The sequence below is a fragment of the Schistocerca serialis genome, chromosome 2 (assembly GCF_023864345.2).
Source record: "Schistocerca serialis cubense isolate TAMUIC-IGC-003099 chromosome 2, iqSchSeri2.2, whole genome shotgun sequence".
NCBI lineage: Eukaryota > Metazoa > Arthropoda > Insecta > Orthoptera > Acrididae > Schistocerca > Schistocerca serialis.
The window spans coordinates 790,983,700-791,008,928 of NC_064639.1; the positions used below are offsets into that span (position 1 = coordinate 790,983,700).

Below are 25,229 nucleotides of genomic sequence, written 5' to 3' on the forward strand. Positions count from 1 at the left end.
TTTCTTAATCTAGCTTCTAATATAAGTCGTAGGGTCAGTATTGCCTTAGGTGTTCCAATATTTCCATGGAATCCAAACTGATCTTCCCCGAAGTCGGCTTCTACCAGTTTTTTCATTCGTCTCTAAAGAATTCGCATTAGTATTTTGTAGCCGTGACTTATTAATCTGGTAGTTCGGTAATTTTCACATCTGTTAACACCTGCTTTCTTTGGGATTGGAATTATTATATTCCTCTTGAAGTCTGAGGGTATTTCGCCTGTCTCATACATTTTGCTTACCAGATGGTAGAGTTTTGTCAGGACTGGCTCTCCCAAGGCTGTCAGTAATTCTAATGGAATGTTGTCTACTCCCAGGGCCTTGTTTCGACTTAGGTATTTCAGTGCTCTGTCAAACTCTTCACGCAGTATCCTATCTCCCATTTCATCTACATCCTCTTCCATTTCCATAATATTGCCCTCAAGTACCTTGCCTTTGTATAGACCCTGTATATACTCCTTCCACTTTTCTGCTTTCCCTTCTTTGCTTAGAAGTGGCTTTCCATCTTGGCTCTTGATATTCATACAAGTGGCTCTCTTTTCTCCAAAGGTCTCTTTAATTTTCCTGTAGGCGGTATCTATCTTACCCCTAGTGAGATAAGCCTCTACATCCTTACATTTGTCCTCTAGGCATGCCTGCTTAGCCATTTTGCACTTCCTGTCGGTCTCATTTTTGAGAAGTTTGTATTCCTTTTTGCCTGCTTCATTTACTGCATTTTTATATTTTCTCCTTTCATCAATTAAATACAATATTTCTTCTGTCACCCAAGGATTTCTACTAGCCCTCGTCTTTTTACCTACTTGATCCTCTGCTGCCTTTATGACTTCATCTCTCAAACTACCCATTCTTCTTCTACTGTATTTCTTTCCCCCATTCTTGTCAATTGTTTCCTTATGCTCTTCCTGAAACTCTGTACTACCTCTGGTTTAGTCAGTTTATCCAGGTCCCATCTCCTTAAATTCCCACCTTTTTGCAGTTTCTTCAGTTTTACTCCACAGATCATAACCAATATTTTGTGGTCAGAGTCCGCATCTGCCCCTGGAAATGTCTTACAATTTAAAACCTGGTTCCTAAATTTCTGTCTTACCATCATATAATCTAACTAAAACCTGTCAGTATCTCCAGGCTTCTTCCATGTATACAGCCATCTTTTATGATTCTTGAACCAAGTGTTAGCTATGATTAAGTTGTGCTCTGTGCAAAATTCTACCAGGCGGCTTCCTCTTTCATTCCTTACCCCCAATCTATATTCACCTACTATGTTTCCTTCTCTTCTTTTTCCTACTATCGAGTTCCAGTCACCCATGACTATTAAATTTTGGTCTCCCTTCACTACCTGAATAATTTCTTTTATCTCATCATACATTTCTTCAATATCTTTGTCATCTGCAGAGCTAGTTGGCATTTAAACTTGTACTACTGTAGTAGGCATGGGCTTCGTGTCTGTCTTCGCCACAATAATGCATTCACTATGCTGTTGGTAGTAGCTTACCCGCACTCCTATTTTTTTAATCATTATTAAACCTACTCCTGCATTACCCCTATTTGATTTTGTATTTATAACCCTGTATTCACCTGACCAAAAGTCTTGTTCCTCCTGCCACCGAATTTCACTAATTCCCACTATATCTAACTTTAACCTATCCATTTCCCTTTTTAAATTTTCTAACCTACCTGCCCGATTAAGGGATCTGCCATTCCACGCTCCGATCCGTAGAACGCCAGTTTTCTTTCTCCTGATAACGGCCGTCCTCTTGAGTAGTTCCCGCCCGGAGATCCGAATGGGGGACTATTTTACCTCTGGAATGTTTTACCCAAGAGGACGCCATCATCATTTAACCATACAGTAAAGCTGCATGCCCTCGGGAAAAATTACGGCTGTAGTTTCCCCTTGCTTTCAGCCGTTTGCAGTACCAGCACAGCATGGCCGTTTTGGTTAGTGTTACAAGGCCAGATCAGTAAATCATCCAGACTGTTGCCCCTGCAACTATTGAAAAGACTGCTGCCCCTCTTTAGGAGCCACACGTTCGTCTGGCCTCTTTAACAGATACCCTTTCGTTGTGGTTGCACCTACGGTACGGCTACCTGTACCGCTGAGGCATGCAAGAATCCCCACCAACGGCAAGGTCTGTGGTTCATGGGGAAGGTAGAGAAGTATATGTGATCACTATCTATCTCTATCATTGTTACCTGAATCCACCACTATTTTGCAAAAAGAGTGATATAAGGTACACTTGAAAACGATATATGACCTGTATTTATCGATTCAGAGATGAATGGAAGCAGTTTTGAATGCCATTGGCTTTCCTACATCATATTAGACACTGTAATGTGTTGTGTTTTTGATGTTTTTCATTTTTAACATTTGTTCGATGTCTCTGTTACACAATGGATTTTCCTGTAACTGGGTAAATAGTTTTTCATAGGCCAGAGGAAAGCAAAAGCATCATGCCTAGTAAAGCAAGTCTCTATTTTGCTTGTCACCTATTCTGTTGCTTAGTACAATTCTGTTACTTAGTGTGAGCACTCAGATGTAGACTTCCGTTCTATAGGCAAGTTTCATATCTGGGTATATTTATCTATTTATTAATTCCGCAGTCGGATGCACTGAATTTGTGGTAGCCTTGTCTGTGTGCTCAGTTTGAACTCACATTAAGGCAGCATTATGATGTATGCTGGTAATAGAGTGGATGTGGTGTATGCTGATAAACACCTGATGCCAGTTTTTTACTCTGAACCTTCACGGTATGTTACGCCTCAGAGCAGAGCCATAAATTCCTAAATATTCCCACTTGAACTCCCTGAAGTATTTTCCTTCAGTAATTACGGTCTAGCATCCTAAGGGCATTAATATTGTGGGGATTCATTCATCTGTATGTCTAGATAGGTATTTTTGCAATTAAATTTGTGTTTAAATTCTGAGATTGAAACTGGACACTTAAATTAGCTGGTCACATTTTATGAGTGAGTTGCTACATGACATCCCGCATTTTTTTTTTTCTTTTTTTCTTTTCTTTTTTCAGTGGGTCTCAACTGTTCACGTGTTAACATAGATTTTCATTTGCTGTATGTTGTGGTGAAATGAAACTGCTTTAAAACGTTTACATCATTTTAGGATTCCTGCTAAGACATTTCCTGAAGGAAGTCTTTCATCCTCGGAAGTCTGATATCACATCAAGAATCATAACTCTCTTGTGCTTTTATCCAATTTTATACCCAGCTTCACAAAAAAATAAAGTAGTTGCCATGTTGGTGAACTAGCATGTTTGAAAAGTCATTTATTTTAGAGTACTTTACATACATATTTAAGATTATATCATATGCAGGGTGATTCAAAAAAAGTTTACGAGCTGACATGGCATACCCTGCATGGAACAAGGATCAGTAATTACATAGGAACCAGGGGCGCATAGGCCAGCTGGGGCTGCTAAATGGCATTGCATTATTTAGTCACCTGCAACAAATGGACACCCACTACAGGAGACGCGCAAAGTTTTTTCCAGGTGCGTCAAGACGCGCCTTACTTCAATGCTGCATTAAATGGCGCACCCTCTGAGGTATCTCAAAGACATTGTGCTGCCTCAACAATCCAACCCACTAGGTCCTCCAGTGATGTAACAGGTGTTTCATACACAAGGCCCTTCCGATACACCCACAGGAAAAAATCAATTGGGGACAGATCAAGTGATTGTTGTGGCCATGCAACTGGCACACTGTGACCAATCCAGTGGCCAGGAATGGCTGCCTGCAAATGTGCCCTCATTTGTATGCTGTAATGTGCAGCAGCTCTCTCGTGCTGAAATCGAATTTTGTGATGAATGGGCATGGGAACATCACCCAGCATGTCCAACAGAACCTCTTGCAGGAATACGAGATATGTGCAACCATCAAGTCAGTCTGGGAGACTGTATGGCCCAATTAAACAGTCTCTAATGATGCCAGCCCACATGTTGAGGGTAAATTTGTGTTGTGAGGCATGTGTACATGTAGCATGTGGGTCCATATCTGTCCATTTATGCCGGTTGTGGATATTCATCACACCCTTGTGTGAGAACGCAGCCTAATTGGTGAAGAGGACGGCACAGGTCATCCCCGTTTTCAAGAAGGAATGTCGAACAGATGTGCAGAACTATAGACCTATATCTCTAACGTCGGTCAGTTGTAGAATTTTGGAACACGTATTATGTTCGAGTATAATGACTTTTCTGGAGACTAGAAATCTACTCTGTAGGAATCAGCATGGGTTTCGAAAAAGACGGTCGTGTGAAACCCAGCTCGCACTATTCGTCCACGAGACTCGGAGGGCTATAGACACGGGTTCCCAGGTAGATGCCATGTTTCTTGACTTCTGCAAGGCGTTCGATACAGTTCCCCACAGTCGTTTAATGAACAAAGTAAGAGCATTTGACTATCAGACCAATTGTGTGATTGGATTGAAGAGTTCCTAGATAACAGAACGCAGCATGTTATTCTCAATGGAGAGAAGTCTTCCGAAGTAAGAGTGATTTCAGGTGTGCCACAGGGGACTGTCATAGGACCGTTGCTATTCACATTATACATAAATGACCTTGTGGATGACATTGGAAGTTCACTGAGGCTTTTTTGCAGATGATGCTGTGGTGTATCAAGAGGTTGTAACAATGGAAACTTGCACTGAAATGCAGGAGAATCTTCAGCGAAATGACGTATGGTGCAGGGAATGGCAATTGAATCTCAATGTAGACAAGTGTAATGTGCTGCGAATACATAGAAAGATAGATCCCTTATCATTTAGCTACAAAATAGCAGGTCAGCAACTGGAAGCAGTTAATTCCATAAATTATCTGGGAGTATGCATTAAGAGTGATTTAAAATGGAATGATCATATAAAGTTGATCGTCGGTAAAGCAGATGCCAGACTGAGATTCATTGGAAGAACCCTAAGGAAATGCAATCCGAAAACAAAGGAAGTAGGTTACAGTACACTTGTTCGCCCACTGCCTGAATACTGCTCAGCAATGTGGGATCCATACCAGATAGGGTTGATAGAAGAGATAGAGAAGATCCAACGGAGAGCAGCGCGCTTCATTACAGGATCATTTAGTAAATGCGAAAGCGTTACGGAGATGATAGATAAACTGCAGTGGAAGACTGCAGGAGAACGCTCAGTAGCTTTGTACGGGCTTTTGTTGAAGTTTCGAGAACACACCTTCACCGAAGAGTCGAGCAGTATATTGATCCCTCCTACGTATATCTTGCGAAGAGACCATGAGGATAAAATCAGAGAGATTAGAGCCCACACAGAAGCATACCGACAATCTTTCTTTCCACGAACAATAAGAGACTGGAATAGAAGGAAGAACCGATAGAGGTACTCAGGGTACCCTCCGCCACACACCGTCAGGTGGCTTGCGGAGTATGGATGTAGATGTAGATGTACTGTGAAGCTTAGGTCTACAATGGATTCCTGCGGAAACCAGTGCGCAATTCCCATGTGCTTGTTGTAGTCCTCTGGTTGCAATGCCTGAACATGTTGGAAATTAAGCGGATACAGTTCTTCATTATGTACAGTGCACCAGTGCATATCATTGGAGTGGGACACACCGTATGTGCTGGTTGATGAAGTACACTACGCTTTCTTCCATCGCAGCTGTCCGTGTTGTTTGTTGGTGACCAGCGTCAGGCTTGTGCATATGAAATGAGCTGGTATGGCACAATTGGCAATGCAGGGTGGTGGAAAAATGTGTGGGATGGCATCTTTCTATTGGGATATTTTGCACAATTCAATCGCACAGCTTCTCATCCATTGCAACTGGCCGCACCGTAAATCAAATACATCTCAGCCATTTTGTGGTATGTGCAGCTAGCCACTTTATTCCCAGTGCTTGCATGGCATGACTGCCCGTAAACTCCCTGCTGTGCAGTCCACCCGTGTTGGTATAAGAGCGCCCTCTGATGACCATAGTGCCCTCTTGTGGCATTTGCGACCCTTGGTCCCTATGTATTGCTGATCCTTGTTGTATGCTGAGGTGCCATTTAACATTTTTTTGAGTTGCTCTGTATAGTGAATAGGAGATGAGATGTTAATGATGAATAGGATGTATGTAAATCACAGGTTAACTGTATGTAGGCCTACATGAAATAAGTGATTTTACACGGAAGCAAGTGAGGCAATTGTGCAGCGCATGTGGGAAGATCTGCTTGAATAACTGTCTCATTTACTGCTGTAGGTTCATGTTGCATTTGTTGAAGGTAATTATGTTTAATTTTCAGAACAAGTGGTGTCTTTCTTTTTCCAGGTGATCTTTTAACCGTGGTACAGAAATTTGCATCTTGGCAGTATGAGGTACCTCTTCAGAAGAAGATACGTCAAAAGGTGATATTGATTACTGTACCTGTTTTAATAAAAGGCAAAACATCCTTAGTTGAAGGCTAAGCTCTTAGTATTGTTTTAATTGGTGTGTATGAATTATCGACTTCAGAAGAAATGCAACCAACGTATGCAAGTCTGTAATACTTAGAATACTCTTTCTTTACATCTACCTTATACCTTTCTGCAAGCCGTTGTATTGCGTATGGTGCAGGGTACCCTGTACCACTACTAACCGTTTCCTTTCCTCTTCCACTTGCAAATAGAGAGTATTTGTTGACTTGTTTTGGCAGAAGATGCAAATTGATTGCTTTTTTTTCCCATGTGGATAGCAGGAGATTGATTGAATATTGATCAAACTGTTACAGATTAAGGTCGCCAGTTCAAGACCCACTCCAGTACACAATTTTAATCTGTCAGGAAGTTCCATGAATTATCAGCTGGTGACTAGTTTTTGTATGTATTTCTTCTTTGGCTGCGTGTTGGAAGACTGGATCCCATCCCATCTACATCTTTGCTGCTGTTTTTTTTTTTTTTTTTTTTTTTATTAGAGCCTACTTCTTTGACAAGAGGACTGCCTTGATCTCCAACTACAAGTAACCTTAGAAATATTGGATTTCGTCTACACTCATTTATGAATACAGATTATGATGCCTCTACAATGTCTTCTACCATTTTAACGAATTTCAGTTCATATATCATTTACTGTGTCTACAGTTGATACCACTTGTTTATCATACACTTATCATAGTATGCAAGGTTCACTTTCACTTTGCCAAACTAGATTGATTCTCTTTTTTTCACATTTTGCACAGTAGACAGCTTTATCATTAAATCTCAGTCTAACTGAAACTGTTTGTAATTGCTGTCAGCATAGTTTGCAAAACTTTCAGTATTCTCTTTATAGTTATGAAATCTGGAAATTATGTTGTACTGCTTTGACTTTTTCAGACAACAAATAGAATTATACAGTGATTTCATGCCATAGCCACATTTTTTTCTTAGCAGAAATCTCAGTTTTCAAGTAGTATGAACACAACCTTTGTCAGTGGGGCTTGCTGCACTGCATTGGTTTCATCTTCGCATTTATTTTTATTTTTATTTTTTTCCACTCACTCATTGTTCCTTTTACCTCTGGCAATTGCTTGTTAATGCGAAAAATTCCCAAGTCACACTTTCACTTAAAATCTTGTGTTGAATTTTGTTCAAAGTCTTATGTTGAAAGACTAATAATCCATCCTACATTAGCGGTAGATCATGACAGTAAAATTATGTTTGTACAGAACATGAAGACTTATTACCTTTATGCCTTACAATTCCAGTTACTTTACCAAATTAACAAGACAGTAAAATGCGAAGTGGTGCATATCCTATAACATGTAGTTTAAATCTGTAATAAATTATCATCTAGTTTTGGTTCCCTTAGTTATTACCCATCACTATGGGCAAAACTTTTGAACTATTATACAACTAAATCCTAATGCTGACCTCTAAAAGCTGTTGAGTTCTATTTTCAGATGATGTGATTGTCTTTAAATGTAGAGGAAAGCTGTTCCGTTAATTTACTATTACATTGGAAAACAGCACTGGTATTTTTAATTTTCGGAGGAAAGGTACATGGGTTATTGCTTAATTTGTGGCTGGTGAAGAATGTCCTACAATCATACTCTTCTCATTGTCTATTAACCCGTGGTTGTCTTTCTTTCATAATCTTGTAGATTTGTGCTTAAATTTTTCATTCTTTAATATCCTACAATTTTCTGCTGCTCATCTGAAATCTAAATATTTAAATATGAGATCAGTAAAACAGTTTGAGGAAAGAAAAATCTATTTTCTGAAAAAGTGCTTAATCAGAAACTTCCTTTGTCCTCAGAATGTTTTGTGTATGCTGCTCTGTTTGTGACAGTTGTTAAATTTATTTTACTCTGGAGCTGTATTTTTTAATGTGTTAGTTCCATAGCCACTAACCTCTGAAGCTAGTGTAGACTGCCATCACATTTGGTATTACATGTTATGCTTGTAGACTCGCAACTGTTGAAGTTTCCCATCTTACCATGTGAGTAAAATTCCTGTATGAATGTTTATTTTATATCAGTTATAAGATCGTGTACATTGCATTCTACATGATAAAACTGACCTCCTTCTGTACGTGTTCTGCTGTGTTTGTTGTTACCTGAAAAACATTTTGTCAGAGGTTACACTATTTACAAAACTTTCTCTTCTTGGCATTCTTTTATGTGTACATGGAGGGGTCCTTTGCATTAATGTGAGATACAGGTAATGTAGTTTTTTGCTTAAAACATAACTCTCAAATTGTTAACGCTTTAACTGCTCTGGACGTGTTAACGCGTGCGCCTTTGTACCTGTCCCTGTGTGCTCTGAACGTGTTTATGCGCACCACCAGTCCATCTACCTGGTACTCTGAACTTCTCTACGCCTAGACTCATTTAGAGTACCAGGTAGAAGGACTGGTGGCACGTGTAAACATGTTCAGAGCACACAGGGACAGGTACAAAGGCACGCACGTTAACACGTCCAGAGCAGTTAAAGGGTTAATAAGAGTGTAACTAATATCTGAAGCATGAAATGTCATTAATATCAGTTACCACCTGCAAAATGATTATAGTTAGCAGTTGGTATCTTAGAGTGTGTAATATGCTTCCTCCACTGGAAAAGTTGTTTCTTGAACATTGTTTATCAGAAATTAAATATTATATTTGAGTGTGACTGCAGTTACATGTCCCAGTTTTTCCACTGACAAGGAATCCCTGAGTGCAAGATCGCAAGTTCAGTCATTAGTAAGACACAGTTGAAAGTGTTGGGTTAATTATAACAGGAGAAATATTAGCTGCTAATGACTCACCAAGTGCCTCAGGAGGGCAACAGAAAATGAGCGTGCAGGAGGTGCAGAGATCAACCTTATATGGGCTGTATGTACTACACTTCACAAAATGTACATCTTCAACATTCAAGAAATGTTCAAAATAAACCATTAACTTGCACCATGAACACCAAATGGAAAATCGCATTTCACAGTGATCGCAGAGGTTCACAACATCGAAATTGAAGGCGAACTCCTTTAGAGTTACAAATTGTGCAGGACGTTCAGCTAGGTATCCACTCTTAAAGAATGCATGTAGAATCGTTTTGGTGTAACGGGGTGATGAGAGATGATGGAATGTGATGACATGCAGGAGCTTATCGTGAAATTGGTTATCCTTTAAGGCGTATCTGCAGATAGTATGAAAATGTTTTAAAGGCATTGGGGAAAAAAATCCAGAGGCTGAATTTGTCCAGTGACTACAGGTGCGATTGCAATGTCCCTCATTTTTTGAGAGGGATCGTTTACTCTAAAGGAGTATGATTTTTGTACACAGACCAGGATTCAAGCAAAAGCAAGTTCTTTTGACCAGCTGTTGACCAGAGGCAGCGCTCATACCATAGTTGTATAGTTCTTTAATGCCCATTCTCCCACTTTTGCTTGCTGTGTCATAAATATTCCCTACTGCCCTTGCAAGATCTCTGGGACACACACACACACACACACACACACACACACACACACACACACACACACACACACACAGGGAAGGAATTGAAGAATTGTAGGGGAGCAGAGTGCCTCCAACTTCACTCAGCACAATAAATAACGTTACAGCCAATTTACCATGCAGATTAACAGTCAGCATAATTGTATGTGAATGGGTTAAGACATTGATGTTAGTTGATCTTGATACAACTCTCTTAGTACCTCTAATTTCAAGGGTTTCTTTCATATGCATTTTCTCTTCAAATCCTGATTGGTCAGAGCTGAAGACTAATTCCTTAATGAATGATGGGATACATTTGTTTATTTCAAATACAATTTTTTTAATTTTTTTACTATGCTCTTCATGATATTCCAGGTACATAGTTATGTTTAGTACCTGCTCCTTGGGCAATGATTGCCCCTTACAATATTTCACTGGAGACAGGATTTATGGCTCCCAGTCTGACAAGAATGATGAACTACATGGCTCGACACCTGTTTCAATACCACTTTGACTTGTTACACATGTATCAGCAGCATTATACTCCTCATGGACATTGTCTGCACAGTTAAGTGTATACAACACCATACTTTCCACGGACTAGCTTTGTAAAAATACTAATATTTCGCTTGCTGCTTCTTTCTCATTCTGCGAAATTCCTTCCTGATGGAATATCAACTTCAGCAACTGTTGTTGTAGGTATAACGCAATATTTGCTCTGTGTATCATTGCCGCATTTGTACTGTAGCACTGTTGTGAGTTACTAGTCGACTAAGCAGTTCAACTACGCTTCATAGCCTCATGCTGTTGTCAGCATTGGGTACCTCCAGACATGCCCCCTGTTGGCATTAGCAGCCAATATTTTTGTTGCGTGGTAAACAATATGTGGGCTGTCCAATGCCGTAAACGTCATTGGCCTTTTGCAGCCTTGCTCTCAAAGGATTCCATTTAAAACAATTGTTTCCTGCATTGCATAATGTATGGGCACCATAAGTATGCTTGTGCTCATGTCTAAAGTTTTCTATGAGTGTAAATGAAAAATAATGATAAAGAACACTAATTTTACATAACATTGTGCCAGTCCAATTGTATCTCGAATAATTTTCTTTTCAGGTGTACTTCCTGGCATTCTGTACATTTTGTGTGTGTGTGTGTGTGTGTGTGTGTGTGTGTGTGTGTGTTTTATTAAATTTGTTTTTATTGTTTCAGGTATTGCATTTAATGTAACCAGTCAGCAAATTAACAACACAATCTAAGTTTATTTCATACTTAGTAAGGATATCATATATTACATTGAAGACCATGGTGGGGATTACAGTTACCATATCCCTGTTCCTACTTCCTGTAGGTCTTTGGTTACAGGGAATGTGAGTATAGTTACTTGACAGATTTTAGTTCTGATGTTATAAAAACATATATTGTCCTTTACATTATTTTTCTTGTATTAGTCACCTTTGTAGTAACCATTATGAAATCCTATGCAGTAAAATCATTTAAAAGGTATAGTGTCAGTTTCTAACTGTGTGTCACTGAATTATGTTATAACATCTGGTATACAGAAGAATAGTAATATTGTTCTGTACAGTAACATACTGTAGTGGGTGTCCAAATAAGGCATTTAGTAAGTTGCACATTTGAAGACTTCTTTAAATATTTGTATAATTCAAGATACGAATCAGAAATACAGATAGTTCATCATGAAAATAATAGCTTTTTAGATTAGATCTTAATTCCAGTCAAGGTGGGAAGAAAGAAAAAACTAAGAATGACACTGTTTGAGGAGAAATGATTAAAGTCAGCAAAAAACATCCAAAAGGAACTTGGAGAATTATTTACAGTATGTGTGCAATATATTTCCTTAAATTACAACCATGCTGTAGTTATTCTCCTTTACAAAAAATAAGACAGACAACAGACAACATATAAATTACAGACCTGTCAGTCTAGAATCAATACCTGCCACATTAAAAAGAAAGTAATGAGGTAAAGAAATAAGCTGGGAAAAACGATTTTTGCACACTAGACCTTTTGCATGTCATGAACAAAATTGAATAATATGCATGAATTGGCACTTTCTCGTAGATTTGTGGATTAGAGAAAGCTATCTGATAGCCCTTAAAAAAAGGCTTTGAAAGTTTTGTTAAACGGAAGAATAGATACTACCATTAGGCATCATCAGATTACTGACAAATTCAGAATTGAAAGAGTAGTCAGGTAAGGAGATTTTGTATCCCCAAGACTGTTCATGCCACAGTTAATAGCAATTTACCCTCCACTTCCAGATTATTTCCTTACCTAACATTTTCTATGAATTATGGTCTTTAGCTATGTGTTGCTCATTATGGTTTCTAAAGTCACCTACCCACCTTCCATTAATCTTCTACTCTTTTTTATCTTGTGGATACCAACAAAGAATTCTTAGTCAATCTCTGAGCCATTCACCAGTCTACACATCCTGTCTGTTTTCATTACTGTCATAATTACGTCTTTCACTGTAGCTTGTTCTGTGGTTCATTTATTAGTTTTCTGGTCTTTCCTAGTAACTTCCATATGTATCTTATTACTACTTCCTGAGCAACACTCACTTCTTGAAGGGTTTCCTTATTTGGAAGTTCTTGTTTCACAGCTGTAAGTTGAAACTGGTAGGACAGACAGATTGGAAATTTTTCTTTTTACACACGTCAGAAACTTTTTTTTTTGTAAACTCTATTTACCAGTCAAATGTGTAATCTGAATCGTGTATAGTTTCTTACAAATCCTCACATAGTTGATATGTGAAGGTTAGGTTAAAACAAAGACAGGAAAATTTGTGTTCCGACTGAGATTGTCTTGTGGCCCCTCAGTTATCCAAAGGATAATTTTTTGTCCAAAATCCCAGTCTTCTCATTGTGGCTGTCTGAGACTAGACACCTCCTCTGTGTGGTGGGTAACAATCTTGCTTTTTCATAATATTATTGTTATTCCATCCTGGACTTTCCGTTGTTTGGTATTTGCTTCAGTTGATAGTTGGAGAGATAAGAGACAAAATTTTGCAGCTGGGAATAAGTGGAGGGAGCAAGATTTTTGAACTTACCTCTATGATGTCTGTCTCTGGAAGGTTTAAAATTTTCTTTTAGGTAGAATATGTTGATTAGGCAGCAACTGCATAGAACAGGAATGTGGCACTAGTAAGGTCATTCTGGTGACGAGCTGGGGAGTTGTGTGTGCAGGGCACACTGACATGGAGGAGTGCATTGGATGAAGAAGGCTGTGAAGTGGAAGGTGTGAGTGTAGGATGAGTAAAGTTAAGGAACAGAGGGAGGATTAGAGGGTCATAGTGTGTGTTGCAGCGGCAATTCCTGTGTATGTAATTTTGGGAGACTGGCATTGAAGAGGAAGGAATCGGACAACACTGGTTGTGGAGAAGCTGCTGGAATTGCCCATGTTGTGCTAAGGATGTGTTCTGTTCTTTGGTTGTCAGCTGTGGTTTTGGCCACGTTGTGTTGGACAACTGGTTGGTAGCCATGGCTACATAAAAACTGTGCTCAACTTACAGCTGAGCCAGTATGTGATACGCCTGTAATAAGATGGGTGTATGCTTGTGACTGGCACAATGTTACAGTTTTAACATGCTAAAGCAGTGATTCATGAATCAGAATTTGCTGCTCATTTACAGTCAATTTTATAGTAGCGTGCATCTCACAGCTAGGTAGTTGAGCTGTTGTTCAACCGTTTTTCTGTGACACCATCCTTAAATGGTAGCAAGAGTTCTGTACTCTGCTTTTGTAATCTTCTTTGGATAATATCATTAGATGTCATTTCTACTGTCATTCAACACACACATGAAGTTTATTATGTAGTTGATGACTTTCTACAGAACTACTGTTCTAACCCTGATTTGCTCCTTTTTATACCCACCATCAATCAGGACGAATTATGAGTCATCCAGGGATAACTCAGTTAGTAGAGCAATTTACTGTGAAAGGCAAGGGTTTCACCTTTCTCTCTCTCTCTCTCTCTCTCTCTCTCTCTCTCTCTCCTCTCTGTCTAGTGAATGAATCAAGCAAAAATGCTAGTTAAATTTTTGTGTAATTTTGTATAAAAACATTACATGCACATATTTCTCATCTTTTCGTGTTGTGTAGTTGCTGTATTGTGTTCCTTTGTAATAATTTGTGATCTTTAAAAAACATCTGATTTTTCTGTTGGGGACAAAATGATCATCATACAAAAAGCTGTGCTTTGATTGTCATTGTTAGTGTTTCCTCCATAATTTACCATTTACATGATAAAATTAATTAGGAGTTTGGACACAAGATGAATATTTGTAATCTGTCTAAAATTAATTCTTTGTTATAGTGTATCCTTTTGCCTGTTCTTATTGTTTCTTGCCTTCCATCATCATCTTGTGGATCTTCCTTAATATCGGCTTCTCGCCCTTTCTCTTTCATGTGCCCATACAGTTCCATTGCTTTCTTTTCTCAATCTTCACTGGTATCAGTTCCTCATGTGTTATCTCCCTTATACTTTCCACTTCTTTTCATTGTACACCTTGGCTATAATATGATATCAGTAATTTCTTTTCACACTGCCAGCTGATTTTGGTGATTTGCCATTTTCAGGTGATTACTCATGTGATTTGCATTGTGTGTTACCATATCCTTGTATTTTACTAATCATCCTATGTGGGTGTATACATTATACATCTGTCTCATTCTTATATGATTTCTGGCATAGTAAACTCGAATGTGAAGAACTGTGCGTACTTGTCAGCCATTTAAACAACACTAATGGCATACATACGTAAAAATTAAACTCACTGTACATTGGCAAACGTGAGCTTGACAGTGTCAAATAAATCTGAGGAGGGCAGAGTTCTGTGCAGTATATCATAAGCTTTACATTTATTGATGTATGCCATTATACTTGTAGTTTTATTGAAATGGTTGACAAATATGGAACACTGTTCTTGTTTGAATGTACTACACCAGCAATTACAGTAATCGGTGGGGGGGGGGGGGGGGGGGAGGAGGATTACAACACCAAGGAGGAGCTGTGCAACATAATTGAAAGTTGGTAGGTGTGTTTCTACATCTGAAAGATGATCTCTTGGCATTCAAATTACACACCGGTCGCACACTTGTAGTGCTGTGAGCGTTAGTTACCAATGAAATTGGACGTAGTGAGTTGGTTAGTCAAGAATACCTTTAAGGCAACAAAGATGTCATTATCAGAACCTCACTGAATTTGTACGAGATCATGTAATAGGGCTATGAGAAGCTGGATGTTCCTTCAGTGATATTGCAGAAAGACTTAGCAGGAATGTAGCCACTGTACTCAATTGCTGGCAGCGGTGGTCACGAGAATGTAGGGTTGCAAGAAGACAGAGTTGTGGAAGGCACATAACACTACTGAGAGGAAAGACCATCATGTTCGACGTATGGCTCTGGTGCATCGTATTACATCTGCATCAGCTATTTGAGTAGCATTTGGCACTACAGGGACACAATGAACTGCCATAAATCAGTTGCTTCATGGACAGCTCTGAGCCAGATGCCCTGTACCATGCATTCTACTGACCCCAAACAACCCCCATTTGCAAATTCAGTGTTATCAAATGAGAACTCTTGGAGAGCAGGATGGAGGTGTGCTGTGCTTTCTGATGAAAGCTCTGCCTCTGTGTCAGTGATGGCTGTGTGTTGGTGACCTAATTTCTTCTGTACCTTTTGATCACTGTTCCCCCACACCATCAAATCATCCCCCACACCATCACCTGTCCTGCATTCTCTTGCCGCTTGTCATTATGTTATCCCTCACCACTATGGAAAGTATAGTGCACTTTTTTTGTTTCAGACAACTTTTCTGTTCTCTTCCTCCCACTCTCAAACAACTTACACTTCCATGGTACATTTCTTTTGTTCTCAGTACAGTCTGCTTCTCTACAAATTTCCGTCTTAGTGCCTCCCAGACTTTGTTACTGGATACAGTGTTCTATGCTTTCTCTTAATCCAGGAAGGCCGTTAGTAGATGTGTCTCAACTCATAGTTGTGTTCGTGCAGCTGTCTCACTGCAAATATGAGACCTGTTGTGGATCATCATCACAGAAGCTATACTTCTCTCATCTCAGCTGCTGTTACACTATTTTTTGGCTTGATCTTTCCAGAATATTCTCATAAATTTTGCACATTGGCGCATCAGGGTAATGCCCCTTCAGGTTTTTCTGTCCTTCCAACTTACTTTCTTCAAAACGGATACAGTTATTCATATAATTGTTCCCTTCTTCAAGTTTTCAGGAGTTTTTGTTTCCTTCCAAACAGCTGCCATAATGCTGTACAGTTTGCCTCCTCTATTCCGTTTGGTTTCAGCAAATCATCAAAATATGATCTCCACAGTTCTTTTAGGTCGTCCTCCTTTCCTCCCTCATTCCCATCTTCCTCAACCATTTTAACATACTCTGCCATCCCTCTTCTCCAATTCCTTTATTGTAACATACAGTAATTGCTTATTACCTTTACTATCATGTTCCACATGTATATTTTTTCATCCACTTTCTCTTTTCCTGTACGACAACTTTTTGTACCTCCCTCTTTTCTACTTAATATTCTCTGCTTGCTTCTGATGTCCTTTGTGGGAAACTATACTCCAATTGCCTTCTTCCTATTCCTCAAACCTAATCCTTTAACTTCATAATTCTGCCAAAGTGCTCATTGTATCTCCTTCTATGACTGGATCTTCCCCACACCTTGTCTGTCACTTCTACCAGTGTGTTCTGAAATCTTCTCCATTCTTTTTTGGCATTTTGCAGCTCACCCAGTGGGATTTTAATTATATTTTCCTCTGATAGTGTTTCTTCGTTTCTGCTTCTTTTAGTGGCCATACTCTTATTTACCAATCTTGGTTTACTGCTCATTTTCTCTCCTTCACTTCTCTTATGTTCATTACTAACATCCTAATGATTGCTGTCTAAGGCCTCTGATGGTCTTACCTTGTCATCTGGTGTGATCATCATTATTTCAACATCTGTTGACATATAAGGTGTCGAGTGAAGGAGTCTTTGATTTCAAAATTAAATGTCTCAATAACTGAGATAGACAGACAGACAAGTGCAATGAATGTACTATTTATTGTGAAAGCTGTAAGAATTTTATACAGAAGTTTTGAAATAGTTTGAAAAGCACTGGCACTGTAATCACAATGTATAGTGCCTATAAATAAGTGTACCACAGCTGGGAGCAGTCAGTTCCACCATTAAAACATGAAAGGAGGTTAGTGTACTGCAGGAAGAGGTTGAAATCATGTGTTCCATTGAACAATGTGTTTTTGGTGCTGGAATACCACAAGTTAGAACAAAGTCCTACAGCAACAAGGTGCAGTATTCAGACACCATGTAATGTTACAAAAGTCACCCAGGGTGAAAATCATTCGTCAGCTCTTTGTCAAATTTCAACCAACAGATGGTGTTGCTAATAATCTGGCTGAGAATGTTGGCCCCAGACAAAACTGTAGTTACTCCAGAAAACACTGCTACAGTTTCTGGAATTTCAATATTCAACAAAATTCAGGGAAATCCATCTGAAGAATTGCAGCAGAGACTATTTGAAGCATTCCACCACACAGAAAATACTGGGATGGAGCTGGCTCATGTTTCTGTTCAAAATCCAAAGCTACCAGGTCCAGTCTGTATAAGCTGTGTTATAGAGGGCTGGCTTTGCAAACGATATTCTTACAATGATTGATAATGAAGGCTTTGATGTACCTGAATGGAGTTGCAAGTAAACAAAACTGGTGATTTTGGGGTTTCAGAAATCCCCATTTCCCCCCTGCGGGTTCGGGGGTAAGAATAGGCCCGCGGTATTCCTGCCTGTCGTAAGAGGCGACTAAAAGGAGTCTCAAATGTTTTGGCCTTAATGTGATGGTCCCCCTTGGGGTTTGACCTCCATTTTTCAAAATTCTACAGAAGTACGAGCCTTTTGGGGAAGGACACCTTACATGGTGTACCACTGGTCCTAAGTGCACTAAGACCTTGGCACTCAGCATTGCACCGGCATTGTCACCATACCCATTATTCCTCAAATTGGGCCTAAACGCCTGATGGGTTGTCCAAGTTACGCCCATAGTGCATCTCCATCTGCACCAGCGATCATGATGGACTTTCCATGGCACCAGAAATCCAGCACGGTAGCCAGCCCGTTGTGGTGGGGTCGTCATGTACCCTCTAGGTTGTAGCCCCCTGACAACACAGGGATCGTACTGCCGATACCTGAGCTGCACCCTCCCCACGTTGGCCAAGGAGTAGATGCCCGTCTCCTTGGGGCATCAGGACTCCCGGCAATGGTCATCCTGCCAGGTGGCCCTTGCTGCGGCTGGGTGGCGCCCGTGGGGAGAGCCCCTGGTCGGAGTGGGTGGTATCGGGGCGGACGTTTCGCACATGAAACGTCAACACGTATCAGGTCGCTCTGCGGCCGAGTCTTCCAAAAGAAAAGGTACCGTTTCTAGTTCTGGTTCTCCTGCCCTTTCCCCCTTGGCCACTCCATGGGAGGAGGGACAGGCCCGCCGGCTTGGGGCGAAGTACTTCCCCCGCTATTTGGTCTGTTCTCGAACAGATGGGGGGACGTTCGCCACCTCCAAGCCCATGTTCTTTGTTCAACACATTGAGGACGTCTTCGGGGAAATCGAGGCTCTCAGCAAGATGCGATCAGGGTCCGTTCTTATCAAGACCACCTCTGCCACACAATCGGCGGCACTCCAGGCGTGCGACCGCCTAGGGGACATCCCAGTCTCCATTGTCCCACATCTGGCACTCAATAGGACGCAGGGGGTTATTTTTCATCGTGACCTCCTGCTACAATCTGATGAGGAGCTCAGGGCCAACCTGGAGCGCCGCGGCGTGCATTTCGTCCGGCGAGTCCAGCGCGGCCCCAAAGACCGTCGCATCGACACCGGGGCCTTTATCCTCGCCTTCGAGGGGGACGTTCTCCCGGAGAAGGTAAAGGTGATGTGCTACCGGTGCGACGTGCGACCCTACGTCCCACCTCCTATGCGCTGCTTTCGGTGTTTGCACTTTGGGCACATGTCGTCCCGGTGTGAGGCTGAGCCCCTTTGTGGCGACTGTGGACGTCCTCTTCGTGAGGAACATACTTGCACCCCACCACCTCGGTGCCCTAATTGTCCTGGCGTCCACTCGTCTAGGTCCCCAGACTGCCCCGCCTATCAAAAGGAGAAAAAGATACAAGAAATCAAAACTTTGGATCGGCTCTCTTATTCTGAGGCCAGGAAGAAGTATGACCGCCTTCATCCCGTGTCACTGGCCACTTCGTTTGCCTCAGTTGTGTCCACTCCTTCCGCTGTATCCTCACCTCTATCCTGTCCCCCCTCCGCCTCCTCTGCCCGTCAGGGGGCTCTGCCTCCGCCTCCCAAATCCCTCCCTTCCAACTCCTCCTCCCCCGCGGCCCCCACCCCCCCTGCCCCAGGGGCCACCCTTCCTCCTCCTCCTCCCCCCACGCCACCTGAGAAGCGATCCTCTTCTCAGGCGTCCATCGGGGAAACGTTCCGGACCCCAGCTTCCGAGGTCCGGTGTTCCAAAACGGACCCCGTGCGTGAGGACCTTCTTCGGGTCCAGCCCACCATCCCTGTGCCTCCTCGGCCTTCCAAGAAGGCCTCCAAGAAGAAATCTCTATCCCCCTCTCCACCCCGGCGCGTTTCATCTGACGCTTCATCCGTGAGTCGCTGCTCCCGGCCGTCCTCAGTTTCGCCGGGACGCTCTGCTGCCAGGCGTTCCGCCGGCCTTTTGTCGGCAAATGATGCGGCCCCTCCTACACAATCAGGGACAGTGGCCGCAGCTGGCGACGAGTCGATGGAACCGGATCCGCCTGCCGTCAGTTGTAGCGTTGTTGCCTCGCAACCTGGCCCTGCGCGGCCATCGAGGTGACCAGCTCATCCCCCGTCTCGTTCCACCAACTTTTTGACTAGCGATGGCGTTGTTTCATTGGAACATAAGAGGTATTCGATCTAATCGGGAGGAATTACAACTGCTCCTCCGCCTGCACTGTCCGCTCGTCCTTGGTCTCCAGGAAACCAAGTTGCGCCCGACTGACCGTATTGCCTTTTCCCACTATACCTCGGAGCGGTATGACCTCGCCCTGTGGACGGTATCCCAGCTCATGGTGGGGTCATGTTGCTCGTTCGGGACGATGTCTATTACTATCCCATCCCATTGACCACCCCACTCCAAGCAATAGCTATCCGCATTACTCTTTCTGCTTTTACTTTTTCAGTTTGTACCGTCTACACTCCACCGTCATCTGCTGTTAGTCGGGCTGACATGATGCACCTGATCGATCAGCTTCCCCCGCCGTTCTTATTGTTTGGCGACTTCAATGCCCATCATCCCCTTTGGGGCTCTCCTGCATCCTGTCAAAGAGGCTCACTCTTGGCGGATGTCTTCAACCATCTCAATCTTGTCTGCCTCAATACCGGCGCCCCGACTTTCCTCTCGGACTCTACTCATACCTACTCCCACTTGGACCTCTCGATCTGTTCTACCACTCTTGCCCGTCGGTTCGAGTGGTATGTCCTTTCTGACACCTATTCGAGCGACCACTTCCCCTGTGTCGTTCGTCTCCTGCACCACACCCCATCCCCATGTCCTTCGCGCTGGAACATACTGAAAGCTGACTGGGGACTTTACTCCTCCCTGGCGACCTTTCCGGACCGCGATTTTTCCAGTTGTGACAGTCAGGTCGAATACCTCACGGCTGTCATTATCAATGCTGCCGAACGTTCCATACCTCGTACTACTTCTTCTTCACGTCGCGTTTCCGTCCCCTGGTGGAACGAGGCTTGTAGGGACGCTATCCGTGCTCGACGACGTGCTTTACACACCTTTCGCCGCCATCCTACGTTGGCGAATTGTATTGAATACAAACGAGTCCGAGCGCAATGCCGTAGAGTCATCAAAGACAGCAAAAAAGCTTGCTGGGCCTCTTTCACGAGCTCCTTTACCAGTTTTACTCCCTCTTCCGTTGTTTGGGGTAGCCTGCGCCGGCTGTCGGGCATTAAGGCCCACTCCTCAGTACCTGGCCTGACCTCAGGTAATGAGGTCCTTGTTGATCCTGTGGCTGTCTCCAACGCCTTTGGCCGCTTTTTCGCGGAGGTTTCAAGCTCCGCCCATTACCATCCTGCCTTCCTTCCCAGGAAAGAGGCAGACGAGGCTCGGCGACCTTCCTTCCACTCGCTGAATCTGGAGACTTACAATGCCCCCTTTACTATGCGGGAACTCGAACGTGCGCTTGCACTGTCCCGGTCCTCTGCTCCGGGGCCAGATGCCATTCACGTTCAGATGCTGGCACACCTTTCTCCGGCGGGCAAAAGCTTCCTTCTTCGTACCTACAATCGCGTCTGGATCGAAGGTCAGGTCCCCATGCGTTGGCGTGACGCCGTTGTTGTTCCTATACCCAAACCCGGGAAGGATAGACACCTTCCTTCTAGTTACCGCCCCATTTCTCTTACAAGCTGTGTCTGTAAGGTGATGGAGCGCATGGTTAATGCTCGGTTAGTTTGGATTCTTGAATCTCGACGACTACTTACTAATGTCCAATGCGGCTTTCGTCGCCGCCGCTCCGCTGTTGACCACCTTGTGACCTTGTCGACATTCATCATGAACAACTTTTTGCGAAGGCGCCAAACGGTAGCCGTGTTCTTCGACTTGGAGAAGGCTTATGATACCTGTTGGAGAGGAGGTATCCTCCGCACTATGCACAAGTGGGGCCTACGTGGTCGTCTGCCCCTTTTTATTGATTCCTTTTTAACGGATCGAAAGTTTAGGGTACGTGTGGGTTCCGTATTGTCCGACGTCTTCCTCCAGGAGAACGGAGTGCCTCAGGGCTCCGTCTTGAGCGTAGCCCTTTTTGCCATCGCGATCAATCCAATTATGGATTGCATTCCACCTAATGTCTCAGGCTCTCTCTTTGTCGATGACTTCGCGATCTACTGCAGTGCCCAGAGAACATGCCTCCTGGAGCGCTGCCTCCAGCGTTGTCTAGACAGCCTCTACTCATGGAGCGTGGCAAATGGCTTCCGGTTCTCTGAAGAGAAGACGGTTTGTATCAACTTTTGGCGATATAAAGCGTTCCTTCCGCCATCCTTACATCTCGGTCCCGTTGTTCTCCCATTCGTGGACACAACTAAGATTCTAGGGCTCACGTTGGACCGGAAACTGTGTTGGTCTCCACATGTCTCTTATTTGGCGGCCCGTTGTACACGTTCCCTTAATGTCCTCAGAGTTCTTAGCGGTTCATCTTGGGGAGCGGATCGCACTGTCCTGCTTCGCTTGTATCGGTCCATAGTCCGATCGAAGCTGGATTATGGGAGCTTCGTCTACTCGTCCGCTCGGCCATCCCTCTTACCCCGGCTCAACTCCATCCACCATCGGGGGATACGTCTTGCGACCGGAGCCTTCTACACTAGTCCTGTCGAGAGTCTTTACGCTGAAGCTGCCGAGTTACCGTTGACCTACCGGCGCGACATACTGCTGTGTCGGTATGCCTGCCGGCTGTTGTCTATGCCCGAACACCCCTCTTACAAGTCCTTCTTCGCCGATTCTCTCGACCGTCAGTACGGGTTATATGTGTCTGCCCTGCTGCCCCCCGGAGTCCGCTTCCGTCGCCTGCTTCGACAATTGGATTTTGCCCTCCCTACCACCTTCAGAGAGGGTGAGAGCCCGACACCACCTTGGCTCCAGGCTCCGGTTCGTATTTATCTCGACCTCAGCTCACTCCCGAAGGAGGGTACTCCGGCTGCAGTGTATTGCTCACGGTTTGTCGAACTTCGTGCTCGACTTGCTGGTCACACCTTTATTTACACCGATGGCTCCAAAACTGACGATGGTGTCGGCTGTGCCTTTGTCGTCGGGACCGCCACCTTTAAATACCGGCTCCTTGACCAATGTTCCAGCTTTACGGCCGAGCTTTTTGCTCTCCATCAGGCCATTCAGTATGCCCGCCGCCACCGCCATTCATCGTATGTCCTCTGCACTGACTCACTCAGTGCTCTTCAGACCCTTGGGGCTCCCTATCCGGTCCATCCCTTGATTCAACGAATACAGCAGTCCCTCCATTGTTTCGCTGATAATGGCGGTTCTGTCAGCTTTCTGTGGGTCCCCGGACATGTAGGAGTGCCTGGGAATGAGGCTGCGGATGCTGCAGCCAAGGCTGCAGTCCTCCAGCCTCGGCCAGCCTCCCATTGTGTCCCGTCATCTGACGTTTGTGGGGATGTATGTAAGAGTCTTGTGTCCTTGTGGTGGGATGCTTGGTCATCCCTCCAAGGAAACAAGCTCCAGGCAGTAAAACCGCTCCCAACTGCTTGGACAACTTCCTCCCGACCATCTCGGCGCGAGGAGGTCCTTCTGACCAGGTTGCGGATTGGGCATTGCCGGTTTAGCCACCGCTACCTGCTCTCTGGTGACCCAGCCCCGCAGTGCCCTTGTGGTCAGGCATTAACGGTGCGCCATGTTTTATTGTCGTGTCCCCGTTTTAGTCAATTTCGTGTTGTCCTGTCCCTGCCATCTACCTTACCGGATGTTTTAGCTGACGACGCTCGAGCAGCTGCTCGTCTTCTGCGTTTTATAACTTTAACTGGCTTGACCAAAGACATTTAACCTTTTTACTTATTTCATCTGCATCTTTGTCAGGTCCTTTTGATGTCCCCCCATCCCCTTGAGTTTTAGCAGGTTCCTTGTGCTCTAACACCAGTGACTGGGCGCTAATGACCTCAGCAGTTGAGCGCCCTTAAACCCTACCAAAAAAAAAAAGAAATCCCCATTTGGGTGAAACGAAACCACTGTGTTCTCCCCAAGTCACTGTTATGACTGTGGTATGCTGCAGAGGCATTATTGGCCCCTTTTTTTCATGTGAGAAATGATCACTAATGTGTATTACATTTCAGTTTTGGTACAGTTTGTCACCACATAGCTAGTGTTGAAGGACCAACTGGGCATTGATTGGTTTATGCAAGATTAGGTCAGACCAGATTGCACCGAACAGGTATTTTGCTTCCTTGATGAATACTTTGGGAATAGTCATTGCATTCGATTATTGGAAATTTACTGGTACAAGGATGGGCTGACCTCCATATTCACCCGATCTGACCCCCATGTGAATACTTTTTGTGGAGCACATTGAAAGACAACAGTCTACTGGAACCATTCACCTACATTGGACGAGCTTGAATTGGCGATTTGTGTGGCATCTGAGTCCATTTTCACTGACAAGGGGAAGGCCTCAGACATGACCAACCGATTTGACTCAGATTTGGCTGGTCACTCGTGTACAACCTAAAATGAAGGAATCTAAGATATTTTGGGTCAACACTCCCACGATTGAGAAAATCACCCCTAAAGTTTATGATGAGCAATTGACTCAAAATTGGTGGGATTGATACATAGTTGTAAATAGAGCATTTTTCATCATCGGGCAAGGGGTCCGAAAATGCATTCTTTCCCAGAAATCGAGGAAAGAAACTTTTACAACTGTCACTTCTGTACCCGCATGGTGAATGCTTTTCGCCGACGGCACCTTCAGCACGATGGCCAAGGTAACTGGCTTATAATCAGAGAACTCGGGTCAAATCTTGAAGAAACCTAGCGGATGATGTTCTTTTTATTTGTGTTTTTCCATATCTCAATTGATACGGATAGGATGGTTAATAAGGTAAGTAATTCAATAAGGAATGATGATAATAATAAGGTAGGCAAATAAATTTCTCAAACCTCTTGCGATAGTAAACAACTAAAATGTTACTCCAGCTCACTTTACAATGGCTCTTCCAGTCACTGTTACGTGTTCTCACTTTTCTTTGAACAACTAGATGGATGGTACTTGTCATATAAATATTTGAAATAAATATACTCACGGCACCAATAACATCTAATGAATGCAATCTATCGACAGCTACACTGTTCCTTCCGAAGAGTCGGCGGAAAACAAACTTGTTTTACATTTAAAAATATGTCTTTTTTGGGAATTAATTTTGATGCGTACCACTAGATAACTCAGACTCTAAAGACTGGTGCACTTCCAACTGATCTGCTGAAAGTTGGTTATGAATTATGCTGTGAATAGTTATTGCATCCGTGTGGTTGTGCAATTCCCGCTGGATTTCCAGAAGCGCACTGCAATTCTGAAGCCTGGAAATAAAGTTTTTAACATGGCAATAGAAATAAACATCACACGGCTGGCACACAGGTGTGCAGTTTGGTGGTATTACTTTCACTGTGCACGTCGGCTGACCCTCCCCATCTATAAACATTATGTCATATATTGTTGTATTAATTTGTCCGC

At 43.1% G+C, this 25,229-nt stretch overlaps 1 protein-coding gene across 5 annotated transcripts in view; it reads left to right on the top strand.

The window, feature by feature from the left end:
- LOC126458029 (lysophosphatidylserine lipase ABHD12) overlaps positions 1-25,229 on the top strand; it is a 98,022-nt gene that overhangs the window by 9,519 nt on the left and 63,274 nt on the right. For 3 of the 5 annotated variants that reach the window (XM_050094816.1, XM_050094814.1, XM_050094815.1), the window contains exons 2-3: positions 6,315-6,391; positions 11,125-11,282. In XM_050094816.1, coding sequence (XP_049950773.1) covers positions 11,218-11,282 — 65 coding nt within the window. In that variant the 5' untranslated portion in view covers positions 6,315-6,391; positions 11,125-11,217. The remainder of the gene's footprint in view (positions 1-6,314; positions 6,392-11,124; positions 11,283-25,229) is intronic. The other 2 variants (XM_050094817.1, XM_050094818.1) reach the window with 1 other exon arrangement.